The 22,592-nt window shown below is 35.9% G+C and overlaps 1 protein-coding gene across 1 annotated transcript; it reads right to left on the reverse strand.

The window, feature by feature from the left end:
- Nucleotides 1-191: 191 nt before the first annotated feature.
- On the reverse strand, nucleotides 192-19,128 carry LOC134853484 (transient receptor potential cation channel subfamily M member-like 2). The gene is made up of 4 exons (XM_063869485.1): nucleotides 19,027-19,128; nucleotides 7,937-8,137; nucleotides 1,684-1,928; nucleotides 192-606 (listed from the first exon to the last, which is right to left on the reverse strand). The coding sequence occupies exons 1-4, from the start codon at nucleotides 19,126-19,128 to the stop codon at nucleotides 192-194; spliced, it is 963 nt and encodes a 320-aa protein (XP_063725555.1).
- Nucleotides 19,129-22,592: the final 3,464 nt, after the last annotated feature.

The raw sequence follows: 22,592 nt of genomic DNA on the forward strand, positions 1-22,592 counted from the left end.
AATACATTGTTTTTTTTTCCGTATCGTTTTATGGGCTTCATCGGATTTCAAAAAAAAAATTGGTCTCGCAAAATTTTTTATGGATTCAGTTTCTCAATTAGGTACTTTTTCAAAAACTTCCTACACGCAACCGGCTCAGAAAGAAAAAAAAACTGAGTTCTACTTCAAAACTTTATACAGCAAAAATGACATCAATCATAACTTTCTGCTATCATACTTGTTTTTTCTAAACTTACAAACCGGTTATCTAATTGTCTTTCGACAGCTTCAAAAACTATTTTCAAATCGGCTAATCTGCCTTGTTGCTCGTCGATACTCCTCAAAGCATAACTAACAATTGCGTCATTATCAAGTCTTTTTTCAATCCTTGACAACATTTTGCTCGAACTATGATTTTCAAAGTATTGCATAATCTGGACCTCTTCTAGCCGAAAATTAGAACTTCGTTTCTGGTTGCTCAGGATATCAGATGAATTGATCCTGCTGGTTAAATTAACAAGGATGCTGTAGCTTAGTTCGAACAGCATCAATGGAACTGGTAGTGTTGTTTTGGACGAGTATTCTCTTATCAGCATCAAAAACTCCGTTTTGAATTCGCGGTCAGAACTGAAACAAAGTCAACTTTTGTTTCCGACAGAAGTTTATTTTTTGGGTGGAAAAAGACAATCGCACGTGGTTTTCGATAAACTGCTGGTTTATATTATCGGACAAAACGACCAAAAATTAAAATTTCAAATGCGTGTTTTTCAATTTGGGTTAAAATAATACAAAAAGTGAAGTGAACCAAAAGATTTTTTCAACAGAATTTATATTGTTCTATTTTGATCCCAAAATTTTCAACCAAAATTTAACCCAAATACGGATCAGATCATTTTGGTATTTTTTTCAAACAATGAAGAATTTTGCTAAAACTACCCTTTTATTTGATTAGAAACGTACTTCAAAAGATTCCTCTCACACAGCCCAACAAAGTTCAAGAGAGTAAAACTTTCAAAAACTTGCGTGAAGCGTCTGAAATTAGTTGTAAGCCAAAAATTTGATTTAAATGTAGTAAAAATGAAAAATGTTTTTTTTTGTGGCTATCAACCAAAATTACATTCTCTTATACAGATTTTTGGGAACTTTGTTTTTTCTAAAATTTTGTTGGGCTGTGTAGGAGGTTTTTTTATATAACCTTCTCATCAAATAATTCTGTAGTTTCATCCTAATTCTTGATTATTAAAAAAAAGGCAAAATGACTCGATTTTGCGGTACGGTAAAATTTTGACAACAAAGTTCAAAGGAGGAAAATTAAACGAAATTAATTCTGCTGAAAATCTAAGTAACTTTTGTTTTCTTCACTTTTTGTCTTATTTGAGCCCAATTTGAGAAAAACGCTTTTGAAATTTCGATTTTTGTTCGTGTTGACCGAATAATTTAAGTGAGCACTGTAGTTCCTTTATGTTAGTTACTTTACGTACTCAGTTTTTCACAACAATTTTCTGGTGACATATTACATATTATAAATTTCAGTTTATCAGTATAATCACTTTCAAATGTGTTTTGTCCGGTGAGTATTTTTCCGGCATCTAAAATGGTTTGACTGCAAATGACTGTATTTTAATTTGGTACAAAAGACAACCTTGAAAATATTTAATCGGTTAACAAAGAGATATAGATTCAGCTTTGATTAAGAGTACTTACTGCATGAACACATTCTTGAAAATCTCGGAGAAAATGGCCAGCAGAAGATTGAGCATGAGTGCGTTGCCCAGAAGAAAAAAGACAATGCAAACAATCGAATAGCAGACGATGAAATTGTCGTCTCTCTCTGTTGATCCCACTGTTTTGAGGAAGTTCTCCCCCGTGAACATGAAAAAAGGGCGGAGCCATAGCCACTGGATTCCAGAAGAGTACTGGTCCTCGTAGCCATACACGTCCATGAGACTCTAAAAAGAGACTGCGTCAGATATATGACAAATCTAAATGACAACTCCCCAAATTATGGCATTCTTAAATGATGACACTCCTAAAGATGAAATTCTTAAATGATAACATTTCTAACTGACAATGTTCCTAAATGATGACATTCTCAAATGATGACAGTCCTAACTTGTAACATTTCTAAAATATTCTTAATTGTTGAAATTCCTGAAGGATTACGTAATGAATAATGTTATACCTAAAAGATTACAATCCGATAATGACTTAAAAAATGTTGAAATTCCTAAATGATGACATTCTTAATTCATGACATTCCTAAATGATGACAATCCTAAATGGTGACAACTCTCAATGATGAAAATTTTCTAAAGAATGTTTTTCCGAAATTATGACATTTGTAAAGATGACCTTCCTAATGACGACCTTCATGAAAGATGACGTTTATGAAGGATGACACTCCTAAAAATGAAATTCCTAAATAATGACTTTCTTAACTGATAAAATTTCTAAATTATGACGTTTTAAATGTTGACACTCCTAAAAGATGACGTTCTTAAAAGATGATTTTCATAATTGATGACTTTCCTAAATGATGACGTTCCTCAGTGATGACATTCCTAAATTTTCCTAAATTATGGCAATCCTAATGATGACATTATTAAATGTTTAAACTTCTAAGTGATGGCATTCCTACTGATTATTTTCCTCAATAATCGCATTAATCAATTAGGGTGATCCTCAAACAAGTCATCAAGTACGAAAACTACCAATTAGGAATGCCATCATTTAGCAATGCCATCAATACCATCAATATTTGAGAAGGTCATCGTTTAGGAATGTCATTGTTAATGAAATTCGACATTTAGGATCAAAAATTTTAGAATTGTCATCATTTAGGAATGTTTGTAAAATTCCTAAAAACTAACAATCTCAGATGTTGACTCTACTAAAAGAGATGACATTCCCGAATGATGAGCTTCCTAAATGATGACATTCCTAAGCGATGACATTCCTATAAAAAGACAATCATAACTGGTGACATTCCTAAAAAATGACAATATTAAATAATGATATTCCTAATGATGGCATTGCTAAATGGTTGCATTCCTAAGCAATGTCACTGCCTAAAACGGCATTTCTTAATGATGGTATTCCTCAGTTAATATCTTCCTCAAAGGAGTCACCAATTATTAAAACCAACAATTGGGAAAGCCATCAGTTAGGAATATCATTACCTAGTAATGTCATCATTTAGGTTGTAACTATTTAGGAATGTCATCAATTATTTTATCCCCAATGTATGGCATTCGCAAATGGTGACTTATTCATGACGATGCTAGTTGATGACATTGCTAATTGATGACATTGCTAGTTGATGAGCTTGCTAAGTAATTAGGTTCTCAAAAGATGACATTCCGAAAAATGAAATTCCTGCATGATCGTTTTTCTAACTGATAACAGCCTGAACGATGCCTTTAATAAATGATGAAAATCCTATATGATGAAAGATTTTCCTACAATACGGCATTTTTAATCATATACAATCCTAGATGATGATATGCCTTAATGTTGACAATCCTAAAATCTGCATGCCTAACTGATGACATTCCTACATGGTGATTTTCCTAACTGACAACATTTCAAATTATTGCCGTTCAAAAATTAAAACAATAATATATGATGAATGACTTTCCTACACTATGACATTTTTGAATGATTACTTCCCAAAAAAGGACAACACTTAAAAATGGCATTAATTAATGATGACATTCCCGATTGATAAGCTTTCCTTCATGAAAATTTTCTCTACTGATAACTTTCTTAAATGGTGCTTTTCGTAGATGATGCCATTCTTTTATGATGAATAACTTTCCTACAGTACGACAGTTTTAAATGATTGCATTCCTATTGATAACAATCCTATATGGTTAATTTTCTTATTGAGGACTTTCCTAATTGATGACATTCGCAAATGATTAGTTTCCTAAATGATATCATTACGAACCGATGACTTTTCTTAACAATGACATTGCTTTTTGTTGATTTTACTAAATGATTACTTTCCTAAGGGATGGAAATCTTAAATGTTGACATTCCAATATGATGACTTTCATAAAAGAGTCTTCCAAAATGTTGACTTCCTTTCTCTAGCATCTGCCATTTCAAAATAAGGACAATATATAATGGTGGCATTATTTTTTGATGACATTCCTGTTTGATGAGCTTGCCAACTTGAAAATTGCCCTTACTGATAACTTTCCTAGATGGTGCTTTTCGTAAATGATATTATTATTTTATGATGAATGAACTTCCTACAGTATGACTTTTTTATACGATTTCATTCCGAAAGATGACTTTCCTAAATGGTTAATTTCTTTAATGATGACCTCTCAAATTGACGACACTCCTAAATGATGACCTTCCTGAATGACATACTTCCTAATTGAGGACATTCCTTAATGTTGATTTTCCGAACCTAAAAGATGACACTCATGCAGGATAAAAAATCCAAACGAAGACACCCCAAAGTTATGTAAAAGATGACTTAACTAAATAATAACACCCCTGAATGATGGTAATCCGCAAGGATGATTATCTTACTACAACAATCATAAATTATGACAGTCCAAAATGATGAAATTACTAAACGATAACATTCCTGTATGACGACATTCCTAATTGATGACTTTCCTAAATTATAACAGTCCTGAAAAAAAAACATTCCTAAGTTATTGCAATAAAAATGATTGGGTTCATATATGATGGTTTTCCAAAACAGTGAAATGCATCAATTTTGGCATTCCTAAATAATCGCATTTCTAACTATGAAATCCCAAATGTTTGCATTGCTAAATGATGACTTTCCTAAAAGGTGACTTTTCTTAATCATGACATTCCTTGATTAGGGTAATCCTCAAACAGGTCATCAATCAGGAAAAACACCATTTAGTATTGTCATTATTTTAAAATATCCTCAATAAGGAAGGTAACTATTTGCGAATGTTGTCATTCCTAAGTGATGACGTCTTTAAATGATAACATTCTTAAATGATGATAATCCTAACTGATGACTTTCCTAAAATTTGACACACCTTAATGATGACATTCCTAAATGATGACACTACTATATGATGACCATCCCAACTGATGATGTTCCCAGATAAAGACAGTCCTAAGTGATGACATTGCTAAATGAGTTTCTTACAAGAGGTGATTTTCCTAAAAAAAAAGGTTTTCCTAACCGATAACATTCCTAAACGATTCCTATAACAAAAAATGGCCCTACGAAGAATGGCATTCCTATTTAATGAACTTCCTAACTGATGAGCTTTCTAAATGATGAAGTTCCTATATGATGACATTCCTGTAAATTGACAATCCTGAATGATGACATTCTTAAATTTTGGCTTTCTCAAGTAAAGCCATTCCTAATTATGACATTCCTAAAAGACTGCAATACTAAATGATGACTTTCCTAAAAAGTGATTTTTCATAGTGATGACATTCCTGAAACAGGGCAATCCTCAAATAAGTCATCGTTTAGGATTTTCACCATTTAGGAAGCGTCATTTTTTCAGAATAACATCATTTAGGAATGTAACTATAGAAGAAAATTATCATTCCTAAATGCTGACGTTTTTAAATGATGACATTCTTAGAGGATGCTTCTCTCTAAATTCTGACATTCCAAACTAGGGAAAATGTTTAATAATGGCATTACTTATTGATTACTTTCCTAATTGATGAGTTTTCCTACATGAAGATTTTTCCCTAATGATAGTTTTCCTAAATGGTGCTTTTCGTAAAAGATTTCATTTTTTAATGATGAATGATTTTCCTACTGTGAGACTTTTTTAAACGATTACATTACGAAAGATGACACTCCCAAATAGGTGTTTTCTTTATTGATGACATTTCAAATTGATGACATTCCCAAATGATGACGTTCCTAAATGACATCCCTCCTAAATGATGACATTCCTTTAGGTTGACTTTCCTAAATGATGACATTCATAAGTTCTGTCAATTCTAAAGAAGGGCAAGATTTAATAATGGCATTACATATTGATGTTCCTAAATGATTACAATTCTGAAAAAAATAATGATGTTACATGATGATTTTTCTAACTGATAAATTTTTGAACAGATGCTTTTTATAAAAGATGACACTTTTATATGATGAAAGATTTTCCTACAATATGGCGTTTCAAAACTATTAAGTTTCTAGAGGATGACATTCCTGAAAGTTGACAACCCTAAATAATAGCATTCCTAAATGATGACTTTAGTTCAAGATTTTCCCAGCTGATAACTTTCCTAAATGGTGCTTTTTCTAAATTATGACATATTTTCTGATGAATGATTTTCGTATAGTATGGCATTTTTAAACTATTTTATTCCTGAAGATGACTTTCCTAAATGGCTACTTTCCTTAAGAATGACATTTCAAATTGTTGACATTCCCAAAGGATGACTTTCGTAAATAACGTCTTTCCTAAATCATAGCCTTCCTTGATGTTTACTTTCTCAAATGATCACATTCCTAAAGGATAAAATACAAAACGAAGGCAATCCAAAGTTATGGCTTTTCAAAGTGATGACTGAACTAATCAAAGCAATCCTGATTGATGACATTCCTGAATGATGATTATCCTAACTGATAATATCCATAAATTTTGACAGTCCTATAAGATGAAATTACTAAACGATAACATTCCTATAAGACGAAATTCCTAGCTTATGACTTTGCTAAATTACGACAGTTCGAAAAATGACATTACTAAATGATGACATTCCTAAACGATGACCTTCCCAAATGCTGTATTCCTAGATTAAGAACATTCCTACATGATGCCTTTCCTAATTGATGACATTCCTTATCGATGACATTCCTAATGGGGGCGCAAAGCCAAAACCGTTTCACGGCAAAATGATTCATGTTTTCATGTGAAAGCACGCTTCCGGTAGTGAAAAATTTTGTCTTTGCAGCCGTATTTTTTTTGGTTTAAAACAAATATGGGCTTTTTTCTTCTCATCTAACAATAAAAATGGAGTTTTTTGTCAAAAATTGGTTGGTTACGGATGTCACCTTCAAGAGCAGTTAGAAAATCTCATCATACATTTTTTATGGTAAAAAATGCTGTTGAAGCAACGAAAGCCTTCAAACTTGAAATTTAAATTTGGTAACTGATCGCTTATATTTTTAAGAATGGGCCAATGATTTGCTGTCATAAAATCTGTAATTAAATTTTGCAAAGTGATGTTCCTTTCAAAAGATGGCCATTCGTTTGCAAAAGATGGCCATTTGTGAAAGCAAGAGGAAAAATAAAACAATACAAGTACGCAAGGGCAGATTTAGGGGTGAAGGGGGTGTTGTGGCGGACGCATCCCCATCAGGGATTCGAATCCCTCAACAACCAAAGGGTCTCCTCAAACGGAACAGTCTAAAAATTATTCTAAAGAAGCCTTTTCTAAAGATACTAATTATTATAAAGATACTCATTTTTTTTGAGGGTGAGCGCGCGCTAAAAAACGCAATTTTCTCGTCAAATTTTTTCAAAAAATGCCCGAAAACCTGTTTTTAACCAGCTTTTTTCTAAATTTTGACTGCGGCGGAAAAACGTTTGACAAAATAGGGTTTATATAGTAACTTGGAATCGCTCCGAAAATCAATTTGGTCGACCTATAAAAAAAAGGTCGAGAAGGTCGACAAAGGTCCGACTCCTCGCCTCGAGAAAATCCTAGATCCGCCACTGCAAATACTGTATATGTTCAAAACAGAATCGATATATGCTAATTTTGCTGGCAATGTTTTGTTTAGCTTGAGAATATGATTAACTAGTCGAAACTTATGAATATCTTTAACTGTATTCCCCCTTGACGAATTGCCAGCCCTTTAAAGAACTAATTCAACGGTTGATCTGTGTGAATTCTGTAACTAGTTACAAACCCCTGTCTCCCCTTTTCCAAAAGAAAAGAAGGACAGTTGAAGCGACCCCAATTTACTACTAACTTGCATGGAAATGCCGGCTGCGATGCTTATGGTGCTGAAAATGAGCATGAAGCCCAGTGCCTCGTGCATCATTTTGCGCAGCATGATCCAGAGTGGACCCAGTTTGCGACTGCATCTGTAGAAAGAAAGAAGTCTTATCCAGATAAAGAAGCCACTGATGGCATACATCGAAGTGCCATAGCCAGCGTGTATTGTCAACACCTGAGAAAAAATTATTCTTTTAATTACATAAATTAGCATTCGGGCAGAGGTACGTGACTTACATTTCCAAAAACAAAATTTCAAAAGTTCTCGTCTGAATTTTGAGCCACACAAAGTTGTACAATGCGTCACGAAAAGTCGCTACATAGCTACAAACGGGTCGCACAAATCGCAACATGTGTCGCGCAAAGTCTCAATATGGCCTGGTTCGATGTTTACAATATACGTTTCGACCGAGGCGTGTAAAACTCATGTCATTGACGTCGGTCAAAATTGCTGATCATCATAATAAAATACTAACTAGGTATAAAAAATTACAAAGTATAATACTAGCGTACTAAATTTGTTTCTAGCCAATTTTTATTAACATCATGACCAGTAGCGGATTTAGGGGGAGGGGCGGGGGGACGTTAGAAATTTTCTAAAGGAAGCTTAAAATTTTTCTAAAGGCGTTTTTGGCGCGAATCTATACTAATTTTGAGAGTGGAGTGCTCGCCGAAAAAACGCAGAATTTTGGTCGAAATTTTCCAAAAAGTGCCTAAAAACGCCTTTTTTGCCTTTTTTCAAAAAAATTGCCTGAAAAAAAAAGCTTTTCAGGCTTTTCAGTTTTTACTACGCTTGGTTCATTTTAATTTAACCTCATTGTTTTTGACGAGACAAGTGGTATGTTCTTACTCGGTTACTTACTGATAAACGACCGACTAATCCCAAAATACTTTCAGAATAGATGAAAATCTTTATGACAAAAAGGACTTCATTTAAAGAATAAGAATGCTTCGACAAAAAACGGCAGAAGGAGTCGAAAACGTTTCCAAGAAGGAAGCCGAAGAACGTATTGATATATTTTAAACAAATTGTTTCATTTTTTTTTGTAATTCGAAGAAACAAATATATCGCGTAAAAGTTCTTTCAAATTCAAATACTGTTTAAGATTGTCTTTTTTGTAATTTTTGGCAGAAAAACACATCAAGACAAATATAAGTAAGATTAAATTTGTTTTTTAACCCTTAAACGGCAATTTATCTTGATTAGACCCTATTCGTTCCGTGACTCGACCCTGTTCGACCCATGATTTGACTTTGTTTAAAGTCTTCATTCGACAGTTCTAATTTTTGATTAATAACAGGATACGATTCGACCTTTTCCAGTTTAATCATGGATCGAGCAGCCCGGAAGATAATCATAGTGGACTGTGTTTTAGCCAATATTTACACTTCATTAACAAAAACAAACCAATTTTTCTAAAATCAGAGTACCTGTTTTTTTTCATGAGAAATATTCAATTGTTTAGGGTTATATAGCCAAAAAAAACTGTTCCATCATTAAAAAGCATGATTGAAATTTTTAAATAATTTATCAGTCTATAAAAATCAAAAACAAAGATGAGTTATGACCCATTTCAAATCCCAGAAAAATAAATAAAATGATTTGTTATCTGTTTAAAACTGTAGCAAACTAATTAAACTTTCTGCCTTACTCAAGGCGTACTCGGTTACTAAACTTCCTCATATTTTACTAAATGTAGCCAGACAAGATACCAAAAACTTTCTCTAAGTTGAAGAGCAGGTTTTTTACTGGTTTCTATAAACCACTTCAGGTTGCTTTTCTAGATAAATTTGGGTAGAAAAGTTGCGGTCTAGGAAAGTAAATGCAGAGAAGCGAATTAAGTTAGCACAAATCATGAAACTAAAATGATTTATAAAAAGAAAACAAGAAACAAAATTGTGTAGAAAAACAAATAAGGTTGCTTTTCCGAACGAAGTAAGTTTCACTATAAAAAAAATCAACAATGAACCTTTTGGTAACCAAGTTGAGACAAAATTGCGTGTCCGAATTTCGCAGAAAATTATACCCATATTGATTTGGACAAAATTCCATGTATATTTTTGTCTCATCAGTTTTGTCTAAAAGCATACCTTATAGTGCTTTTTCGGGACAATTTAAATCAGCGCTTCATTTATCAGCACCGTATATATACATCTGTTCTTGTGAAAAGTGTGTTGCTAGTCACAAAAACTCCAATTCAAAACATACTCTGATAGTTTTATGTTAGTCAAGTTTTAGGCAGTCTGGGTTTTCCCTAAACTTTTTGAGCCGGGATTCTTAGGTAAGCGGCTTATAACCCTATCAATCAATGGATCATCGCAACGATTTTAATTCAAGCAAAATTGAAACAAATTTCATTATATCTTTCCATAAAGAAGACTATGCATTTTTTACCAGCTTTCAAGTCCAAAAGACAGTTGGCTTATACAAGTTGTTCACAAACGACGACCGATTGCTGAAAAAAGTTAACTGTTGTCTCGTATTCAGGCTATTCAGTCAAACAGAAGTGTTTTTTTTTCGCTCATGTTGTACTTGCCCTTATCGAGCGACAACTCAGAAACCGGCAAGCTAACCCAAAGCACTCATTTATGGATAGATCGGTTTCGGAAGAGAGAAAGTTTTTTTAGAAAATTAGAAAACTACCATCAATCGCCCAAAAACTATAAGATTGCAGCCGGGAGACAGCCATTCGCATCAAATGAAGATGAAAGAACATTTCTGAAAATGGGAGCTTTCCAGGTTGAGGTGTTTGACTGTGAACTAATTTTTGAACTCGGTCAAAAAGATGGATGTTGTTCGACGCAAATACCATAGTCAAAAACACAACTTACGGTCAAACACTAATACGAAGCAGAGTTGAAATCATGGTCGAAACATAGTCGAAAAACAAAGGGAAACGTAGTCCAACATATAGTCGAACACATAGTCCAACACCTAGTCAACAAAACATAGTCGAATACATAGTGGAACACATAGTCAAACTCATAGTCGAACACATAATCGAACGCATAGTCGAACACATAGACGAACACATAGCCGAACACACAGTCGAACATATAGTCGAACTCATAGTCGAACACATAGTCGAACGTTTAGTAGAACACATAGTCGAACACATAGCCGAACACATTAATGGACTCATAAGCGTACAAATAGTCGAACATATAGTCGAATGCATAGGCAAACACACAACCAAAAACATAGCCGAACACATAGTTGAACACAAAAGTCGCACACAAAGTCGAAAACATAGCCAAACACATAGTCGAACACATAGTCGAACCCAAAGTCGGACAAAACGTCGAACACATAGTCGAACACATAGTCAAACACTTATTCAAACATACAAGCAAACATAACATCAAACACATAGTCGAACACATAGCCGAACACAAAGCCGAACACATAGTTGGACACATAGGCGTACACAGAGTGAAACACATAGTCGAACACGAAGACGAACGCGCTGGCGTACACTTTGTCGAAAACATAGTCGAACACATAGTCGAACAATTTGTCGGACTCAAAATCGAACAAATGGTCGAACATTTACACGAACACATAGTTGGACACATAGTCGAACACCTAGTCGAACACATAGTCGAACAATTTGTCGGACTCAAAATCGAACAAATGGTCGAACATTTACACGAACACATAGTTGGACACATAGTCGAACACATAATCGAACACATAGTCGAATACATGGTCAAACAAATAGTCGAACATAGAGTCAAACACATAGTCGAACACACAAGCCAACGCACAGTCGAACACATAGACGAACACAAAGTCGAACACCTAAACGAATACATAGTCGAACACAAAGTCGTGAACATACTCGAGCAAATAGTCGAACACATAGTCGAACATCGAGTGAAACACATAGCCAAACACATAGTCGAACAAATAGTCAAACCAATAGTCGAAGTCAAACGCAAAACAGAACACTAAGTCGAACACATAGTCGAACACGAAGTCGAACAAAAAGTCGATTACATAATCGAACGCATAATGGAACACCAAGTCGAACGCATAGTCGAACACATAGTCGAACGCATAGTCGCACTCTTAACGGAAAACAAACTCGAACACCTAGTCGAACACAAAGTCGAACAAAAAAGCGAGCGCATAATCAAACAAATATTCGAACACATAGTCGAACACATTGTCGAACTCATAGTCGAACACATTGCTGAACACTTAGTCGAACATATAGTCGAACACAAAGTGGGACACAAAATCGAAAACCAAGTCGAACACATAGTCGAACACAAAGTCGGGAACATGGTCGAACACAGAGTCAAACAAATAGCCAAACAAAGAGTCAAACACATAGTCGAACACATAGTCGATCAGATAGCCAGACACATGCTCAATCAGATTGTCGAACACATAGTCGAACACATAAACCAATGCATAGTCGAACACATAGTCGAACACATAGTCGAACACATAGTCGAACACATAGTCGAACACATAGTCGAACACATAATCCAACGCATAGTGGAACACAAATACGAGAACATAGTCGAACATTTACCCGAACACATAGTCGAACACAGAGTCGAACACATAGTCGAACGCAGAGTCAAAACATAGTCAAACACATGGTCGAACAGATAGTCGAATAGAAGTCGAACAAAGTCGAACGCAAAACGGAACACCAAGTCGAAAACATAGTCGAACACGAAGTCGAACACAAAAGCGAACGAATAGTCGGACAAATAGACGAACACAAAGTCGATTACATAGTCGAACGCATAATGGAACACAAATTCGAACACACCGTCGAACACATAGTCGAGCACATAGTCGCACGCATAACGGAACACCAACTCGAACACATAGTCGAACACAAAGTCGAACAAAAAAGTGAAAGCAGAGTCAAAAAAAATCAAACAGCAAGACGAACACAAAGTCGACCACATAAACGAACACATAATCGAACACATAGCCGAACACATAGTCTACCACATAACCGAACACAAAGTGGGACACAAACTCGAAAACCAAGTCAAACACATAGTCGAACACAAAATCCAACACCTAATTGAACTCATAGTCGAACACATAGACTAACACAAAATCAAACACCTAATTGAACTCATAGTCGAATACTTAGTCGAACACAAAGTCGAGAACATAGTCGAACACATAGTCGAACATATAGTCTAACACATTGTCGAACACAAAGTGGGACACAAACTCGAAAACCAAGTCAAACACGTAGTCGAACACAAAATCCAACGCATAGTCGAACACATAGACGAACACAAAATCAAACACCTAATCGAACACATAGTAGAACACATAGTCGAACACATAGTCGAGTACAAGTTGAACACATAGTCGAACACATAGTCGAACACAAAGTCGAACACATAGTCGAACAGAGAGTCAATCACATAGCCAAACGCAATCGAACACATAGTAGAACACATAGTCGAACACATAGTCAAGTACAAGTTGAACACAAAGTCGAACGCAAAACAGAACACCAAGTCGAACACATAGTCGAACACGAAGTCGAACACAAAAACGAACGCATAGTCGGATAAATAGAAGAACAAAAAGTCGATTACATAATCGAATGCAAAATGGAACACCAAGTCGAACGCATAGTCGAACACATAGTCGAACCCATAGTCGCACGCTTAACGGAAAACAAACTCGAACACATAGTCGAACACAAAAACGAACAAAAAAGCGAGCGCATAATCGAACAAATATTCGAACAGAAAGACTAACGCAAAGTCGAACACATAGTCGAATACACTGTCTAACTCATAGTCGAACACATAGCCGAACACTTAGTCGAACATATAGTCGAACACAAAGTGGGACACAAAGTCGAAAATCAAGTCGAACACATAGTCGAACACAAAGTCTGGAACATGGTCGAACACAGAGTCAAAAACATGGCCAAACAAAGAGTCAAACACATAGTCGAACACATAGTCGATCAGATGGTCGAACACATAGTCGAACACATAAGCAATGCATAGTCGAACACATAGACGAACACAAAGTCGAACACTAAATCGAACACATAGTCGAGCGCATAGTGGAACACAAAGTCGAGAACACTAGTCAAACACATAGTCGAACACTAGTCAAACACATAGTCGAACACTAAGTCGAACACAGAGTCAATCACATAGCCAAACACAGAGTCGAACACAAAGTCAGACACATAAACGAACACACAAATTCGAACGCAAAACGGAACATCAAGTTGAACACAGAGTCGAGCACAAAAGCGAACGCATAGTCGAACGCAAAATGGAACGCCAAGTCGAACTCATAGTCAAACACATAGTCAAACACCATCTAGAACACGTAGTCGAACACGAAGTCGAACAAAAAAGTGAATGCATAGTCGAACAAATAGTCAAACAGAAAGACGAACACAAAGTCGAAAACATAATCGAACACATAGTCGAACACATAGTCGAACACATAGCCGAACACATAGTCTAACACATAGTCGAACACAAAGTGGGACACAAACTCGAAAACCAAGTCAAACACGTAGTCGAACACATAGTCGAACACATAAGCCAACGCATAGTCGAACATATAGACGAAAAAAAAAGTCGAACACCTAATCGAACACAAAGTCCAGAACATAGTCGATCACATCATCGATCAGATAGTCGAACACATAGTCGGAAACAGATTCAAACACATAGCCAAACATGGAGTCGAACAGATAGTCAAACACCAACTAGAACACATAGTCGAACACAAAATCGAACAAAAAAGCGAATGCATAGTCGAACAAATAGTCGAACAGAAAGACGAACACAAAGTCGAACACATAATCGAACACAGAGTTAGACAAAAACTCGAAAAACAAGTCAAACACATAGTCGAACACATAGTCGAACACATAAGCCAAAGCATAGTCGAACATATAGACGAACAAAAAGTCGAACACCTAATCGAACACAAAGTCGAGAATATAGTCGATCACATTGTCGATCAGATAGTCGAACAAATAGTCGGAAACAGATTCAAACACATAGCCAAACATGGAGTCGAACACATAGTCAAACACATAGTCGAACAAAATAAACGAGCGGATAGTCGAACAGATAGTTGAACACATAGTCGAACACATGAGCCAATGCATAGTCGAACACAAAGACGAACAAAAAGTCGAACATCTAATCGCACACATAGTCGATCACTTAGTCGAGCACAAAGTCGAGAACATAGTCGAACACAGAGTCGAACACATAGCCAAACACGGAGTCGAACAGTTATTCGAACACAATGTCGAAAACAGATTCAAACACATAGCCAAACATGGAGTCGAGTACATAGTCCAACAGATAGTTGAGGTCAGAGTCAAACACATAGTGAAACCCATTGTCGATCAAATAGTCGAACGCATAGTCGAAAACAGATTCAAACACATAGCCAAACATGGAGTCGAACACATAGTCAAACACATAGTCGAACAAATAGCCGAACAAAAAGTCGAGCAAATAGTCGAACAGATAAGCGTACACAAAAGCGTACAGATAGTCGAACACCTGGTCGCAGATTTAGTCGGACACAAAGCCGAACACACAGTCGAAGACCACGTCGAATGCATAGTCGAAAACATAGTCGATTGCATAGTCGAACACAAAGTCGAGCACATAGTCCAACAGATAGTCGAGGACAGAGTCAAACACATAGTCAAACACATAGTCGATCACATAGTCGAACACATAGTCGAAAACGATTAAAACTCTTAGCCAAACATGGAGTCGAACACATAGTCAAACACATAGTCGAGCAAATAGTCGAACAAAAAGTCGAGCAAATAGTCGAAAAGATAAGCGTACACAAAAGCATACACATAGTCGAACACCTGGTCGAAGGTTTAGTCGGACATAAAGCCGAACACACAGTCGAAGACCAAGTCTTATGCATAGTCGAAAACATAAACGATCACATAGTCGAACACAAAGTCGAGCTCATAGTCCAACAGATAGTCGAGGTCAGAGTCAAACACATTGTGAAACACAAATTCGATCAAATAGTCGAACATATAGTCGAAAACAGATTCAAACACATAGCCAAACATGGAGTCGAACACAGAGTCAAACACATATTCGAACAAATAGCCGAACAAAAAACCGAGCAAATAGTCGAACAGATAAGCGTACACCTAGTCAAACACCTGGTCGAAGAATTAGTCTGACACAAAGCCGAACACACAGTCGAAGACCACGTCGAATGCATAGTCGAAAACATAGTCGATCACGTAGTCGAACACAAACTCGAGCACATAGTCCAGCACATAGTCGAACACAGACTCAAACATGTAGTCAAACACAGAGTCGAACGAATAGACAAACACATAGTCTAACGCATAGTCGAACATATAGGCGTACACACGAGCGTACAGAACGTCGAACACAAACCCGAACCGGTAGTCGAACACAACGTCAAACACATACCCGAACACATAGTTGGACACACAGTCGAAAACAAAGTGGAACACATAGTCGAACATATAGCCGAACGCATTGTTGTATACATAGGTGTCCACATAGTCGAACACATATAGTCGATCACGTAGTCGCACAGAGATTCGACAAAATAGTCAAAAACATAATCGAACACATAGCCGAAAACAAAGAGGAACACATGATCGAACATATAGCCGAACACATAGTTGGATACATAGGTGTCCACATAGTCGAACAGTAACAGATAGTCAATCACGTAGTCGAAAACCTAGTCGAACACATATTCAAAACATAATCGAACACATAGCGGAACACATAGTTGGACACACAGTCCGAAAACAAAGCGGAACACATAGTCGAGCATATAGCTGAACTTACAGTTGGATAAATAGGTGTCCACATAGTCTAACACATTGTCGATCACGTAGTCGAACACGTAGTCGAACACATAGTCCAATATATATTCGAACACATATGCGTATACATGATCGAAATCATAGTCGAACCAATAGTTGAAGAGATAGGCAAAGACATATGCGAACACGTAGTCGAAGACAGAGTCGCACAAAAAAACAAAGTCTTACACAAGGTCGAACACCTAGTCGAAGACGAAATCGAACACAGAGTCGAACACAGAGTCAAAGACATAGTCGAACACTTGGTCAAAGTGAAACATACAATCGAACACCAAATCGTACACAGAGCAGACTCATGGCCGAATGCATAGTCGAACACGTAGACGGTCACAAACTCGAACACATAGTAGCACACAAAATCTAGCACATAATCAAACCACATAGTCGAACACAAAGATGAGCAGATAGCCGAACAGATAGGCGTAAAATTAAGCGTATATATAATCGAACACATAGTCAAACAGATAGTCGAACAGAAAGTCAAACACAAGGGCGTGCACAAAAATGATCAAATATTCGAACAAATAGTCGAACACTTAGTCGAAAAAATAGTCGAACACAAAGACGAACAAACAAAAAGGAACACAAAGACGAGCAGATAGTCGAACACATAAGCCTACATAAAGTCAAACACATAGTCGAACACAAATTCGAACAAATAGTCGAACACAAGGACGAACACAAAAAGCAACACATAGTCGAACACATAGTTGAACACATAGTCGAATACATAGTCGAACATATAGTCGAACACAAACTCGAACACCTAGTCGAACATTAAGTTGAGCGCAAAGTCGAACACAAGTTTGAACACAGAGTCAAATGCATAGCCAAACATGGAGTCGAACACATAGTCAAACACATAGTCGAACACAAATTCGAACAAATAGTCGAACACAAGGACGAACACAAAGTGCAACACATAGTCGAACACATAGTTGAACACATAGTCGAATACATAGTCGAACATATAGTCGAACACAAACTCGAACACCTAGTCGAACATAAAGTTGAGCGCAAAGTCGAACACAAGTTTGAGCACAGAGTCAAATGCATAGCCAAACATGGAGTCGAACACATAGTCAAACACATAGTCGAACTAACAGTCCAGCAGATAGTCGAACAGGTAGGTGTAACCGTAAGAGTACTTATAGGCGAACACATAGTCGAACAGGTAGTCGAACACAAAGTCCAACACACAGTTGAAGTCAAGTCGAACACATAATCGAAAACATAGTTAAACACTTAGTCAAAGTGGAACACAATCGAACACCAAGTCGAGCACATAGTCGATAACAGAATCATACACAAAACAAAACACAGAGTCGAACACATAGTCAAACTCATAGTCGAACACTTAGTCGAACACATAGTCAAACACAAAATCGAAAACACATTCGAAAACATGGTCAAATACTTAGCCGGACACAAAAAAGAACTTTAATCGAGCTTATAGTCTAATAAATATTCGAACACATTGTCGAACAAAAGGTCGAAGGCATAGTTCAACATAAAGTCGAATATAATTACGGAACCACTAAGAACCTCTAGTCAACTACGTTGAAACAAAATTCTTCATCTAAAACGTCTCTCCTTGATCTATCAACCATTCCGCAATTTGATCTATAACCGTAAGAGTACTTATAGGCGAACACATAGTCGAACAGGTAGTCGAACACAAAGTCCAACACACAGTTGAAGTCAAGTCGAACACATAATCGAAAACATAGTTAAACACTTAGTCAAAGTGGAACACAATCGAACACCAAGTCGAGCACATAGTCGATAACAGAATCATACACAAAACAAAACACAGAGTCGAACACATAGTCAAACTCATAGTCGAACACTTAGTCGAACACATAGTCAAACACAAAATCGAAAACACATTCGAAAACATGGTCAAATACTTAGTCGAACACAAAAAAGAACTTTAATCGAACTTATAGTCTAATAAATATTCGAACACATTGTCGAACAAAAGGTCGAAGGCATAGTTCAACATAAAGTCGAATACAATTACGGAACCACTAAGAACCTCTAGTCAACTACGTTGAAACAAAATTCTTCATCTAAAACGTCTCTCCTTGATCTATCAACCATTCCGCAATTTCGGCACAGAAGAAACTAAAAAAGCTGATAAGCTCGACAGGAACCCTTTTTCACTAAAACTAACCGTAATTGAGAGGTTTCTAATGACGTAGGCGATACATCCAAAAACAGATGATATGATTTGGATGTAGCTCCACTCACAACACAGCAAAGCTTTCAGTTTCATCACAAAAGGACCTTTGAACTGAAAAGCGGGAATTTTCTGTTATGCGGTTCAAAACTGGAGAAATTTAAAATTTATTCGTAAGTAAAAAAATATATCATTTTTTTAACATCAGCTTAATTTGAGTTTTTGTTCCGACTTTCGATACGAAAGTAACGGAATATTTGTGCTCGGGGTGGGGTTTTTTTTTTCTTCAGACAAATTTCGACTTTTTAACTAGCCATTTTTGACAACTTTTTTTTGTATATCATTCAAAAGGTATTGTTGTATTGAGCTTAAATATGAAAAAATATTTCACCTGTGATCATTTTTCGTAAAGTTATGAGGGTTTAAAGGTTGCCATTTTGACCAATTTGGGACAATTAACGCGCGATATAATTCGAGCTATTAACGCGTAAGCGGAGATTTAATCCGTCTTAGAAATCGTTCCAAATTGGTTGAAAGAAGCTTATTTGCCATAATTGGTTTGTTTCAAGGAACGAAATCTATCATTTTGTACTTCATATGGCGTGTGGGTGGATGATTTTCATTTAAAAAAATTCAAATTTAAAGAAAAAAAAATTTCATTTTATTTTATTTCAATTAATTTTTTAAAATTATTACTGCTCCATAAACCTTAAAAGGCAGTCGGAACATTCAGGGCTTGGCCGTGATACGAGCAGTTTTGTTTAGTGTTTATAGGTGAACTGTTTTTTGTTCAAATTTTCGAATACTACAGAACTTTCATGCTTGGCGTGATTTCATTCACTCAATTTTCCGCGGTCGACTTTATAGTTTTTGACAAAACAAATTATACCCCATTGAAGATGTCGACTCTCTGAAATCAAAAAACAGTGGGATATTTTTACCTCCGATCCTTTTTGCAAGCTCTGCGAGACTCAAAAGGTTACACTTGATCTTTTTTTTGTCCAAAATTAACAGTTTCTTTTCTTTTCTTTTCTAAAACTTCGATATGGGTTAAGGGGCAGTCGGAACATTCAAGGTTTTGTCCTGATATACGAGCAGTCTCATCTTAATTACAGGCTTTTTTACTGATTCCGTCCGAAATTGCAGCTTTAACATCTTGAAATGAAACTAGGGTGTTTTTTTATCTATGAGGGAAAAAATCAATGCGCGAGCCGTACAGTTTATTACGAAGAACCGCTGTTGTGCCCATGATTAAGATTAATCAACGAGCACGGATTAATAAGGGCCTCGAATATCCAATTTATGGCTTGAGAAACAGAGACGTAAACAATTTTCTACAACCTATCGACTGTCCTGATATTTTATTGATTAAAATTAAAACAATCAGAATCAAGCATCAGCTTGAACTATATGACGGGTTGATGCCACAGAAAAAAATAATCCAATTTTTAACAATAATTTTTTGAAGCGGAGAACTATATTATAGATCAAACAAATACAATTCTGAAACAGATTGTATTCTTGGTCAAAAAAGCTGGAGCATTGTTGAGTAAAATTAAAGATAAAAAATCAGTAAATTACTTTGCTTTTCTCTTTCAATTATATATTGTCATCGTAACTATCTGCGAATATGATAATTGCTTTGTAGTAAATAGCCTAACTGAACAATAAACAAGACTGCTCTTGTATCAGGGCAAGGCCCCAAATGTTCCCATTGAACTTTAAGGCTAATTAGAAAGCTTTTTGATTGAATAAAAGACAAAATAATTGAGTAGGAGGAAACACTTTTTTCTCAATTCTCTTTATCCATCCAGATGCTATCTAAGATATAATGGGTATGTTTACCGTCTCGTTTTTTTTTCAAACGGACTAATTAGCTGGTCTTAATGCGCATTAATTTACCGCCTACTTTGTTTTTCCGACTTTTGTAACGAAAGTAACGGAATATTTGTGCTCGGGGTGGGTTTCTTTCTTCAGACAAATTTCGCCTTCGACAGATTTTTCAAAATCATTCAAAAAGTATTGTTAGCCTGAGCTTAAATTTGAAAAGATATTTCACCTGTGATCAATTTTGTTAAAGTAGGGGAGTTTAAAGGTTGCAATTTTGGCCATTTTGAGACGATTAACGCGCGTACTTCGATGTTTCGCGCTATCAACGCGTAAGCGGAGATTTAATCCGTCGTAGAAATCGTTCCAGCTTGGTTCAAGGATGCTTATTTGCCATACTTGATTGTTAATAGGAGCAAACTCAATCACTTTGTACTTAATATGGCGTGTGGGGGGATGATTTTGTGGGGATCTCATTTTTTTTTAATTTTCAGTTTTGTTTTATTACATTTAATTTTTTTATGTTATTGCTGCTTCATAGACCTTAAAAGGCAGTCTGAACAGTAGGGGCTTCGCATTGATGCAAGCCGTCTTGTTGTTCCGACTTTCGATACGAAAGTAACGGAATATTTGTGCTCGGGGTGGGTTTTTTTTTCTTCAGACAAATTTCGACTTTTTAACTAGCCATTTTTGACGGATTTTTTTTATCATTCGAAAGCCATTGTTGTCTTGAGCTTAAATTTGAAAAGATATTTCACCTGTGATCATTTTGTGTAATTTTATGAGGGTTTAAAAATTGCCATTTTGAACAATTTGGGACAATTAACGCGCGATATAATTGGCGCTATTAACGCGTAAGTGGAGATTTAATCCGTCTTACAAATCGTTCCAAATTGGTTGAACGAAGCTTATTTGCCATAATTGATTTGTTACAAGGAATGAAATCTATCTTTTTGTACTTAAAATGGCGTGTGGGGGGATGATTTTCATTAAAAAATTTCAAATTTGAAAAAAAAAATTTCATTTTATTTTATTTCATTTAAATTTTTATGTTATTACTGCTGCTCCATAAACCTTAAAAGGCAGTCGGAACATTCAGGGCTTCGCCCTGATACGAGCAGTCTTGTTTATTTTATACGCATTAATTTTTGAAACGCAATTATTTACCGCTTACACTTGTTGAACTAAGAACGCATTCTATTGCGCGTTAGTTATCCCAAATTGTTCAAATTTTTAATCTACAAACCCCATAACTTTACAAAACGTGGTCACAGAGGTGAAACTATGTTTTTAACTTGAGATCAGGACAAAAATATCTCTGAAATGATTTTGAAAATCCGTAAAAACGCTATTTTTAAGATGTGGAAATTGACTGAATACGAAAAAACAACGCCAAGCGTAAATATTCCAGGATGTTCTTTGAAAGTCGGAACAATATGTGCAGAGGTCTGAAGTGTGTTTGGGTAGCACCAGGTAAAGGGTTCAAATCTCGTTAGAGATCTTTGCGCATTTTGATCACAAACAATTATCTCTGTTTTCATTGATTTTTCAATGACAAGAGATATCGAAGTAGAAAATCAGCAATGTTGCACTGCTTGGACAAAAATGTGAAATTAATCTCTGATTTCAATTCTGATCAGAGTTAAAGCTGCTCTGCACAGTGTCTTAAGCATAGCTGTTGCTTCACTGGAACACTACTGAGGCAATACTACTTTCAAATGCGAAACCATTCC

The sequence above is a fragment of the Symsagittifera roscoffensis genome, chromosome 8 (assembly GCF_963678635.1).
Source record: "Symsagittifera roscoffensis chromosome 8, txSymRosc1.1, whole genome shotgun sequence".
NCBI classification, from domain to species: domain Eukaryota; kingdom Metazoa; phylum Xenacoelomorpha; order Acoela; family Convolutidae; genus Symsagittifera; species Symsagittifera roscoffensis.

Excerpts from the sequence above, each read along its gene's own strand:
- LOC134853484 (XM_063869485.1), bottom strand. The coding sequence starts at position 19,128 with ATGAAACTGAAAGCTTTGCTGTGTTGTGAGTGGAGCTACATCCAAATC. Across the intron at positions 8,138-19,026 it reads TTAGAAACCTCTCAATTACG|GTGTTGACAATACACGCTGG; the intron begins GTTAGTTTTAGT and ends ATTTTTTCTCAG. Across the intron at positions 607-1,683 it reads TTCAAGAATGTGTTCATGCA|TTCTGACCGCGAATTCAAAA; the intron begins GTAAGTACTCTT and ends ACTTTGTTTCAG.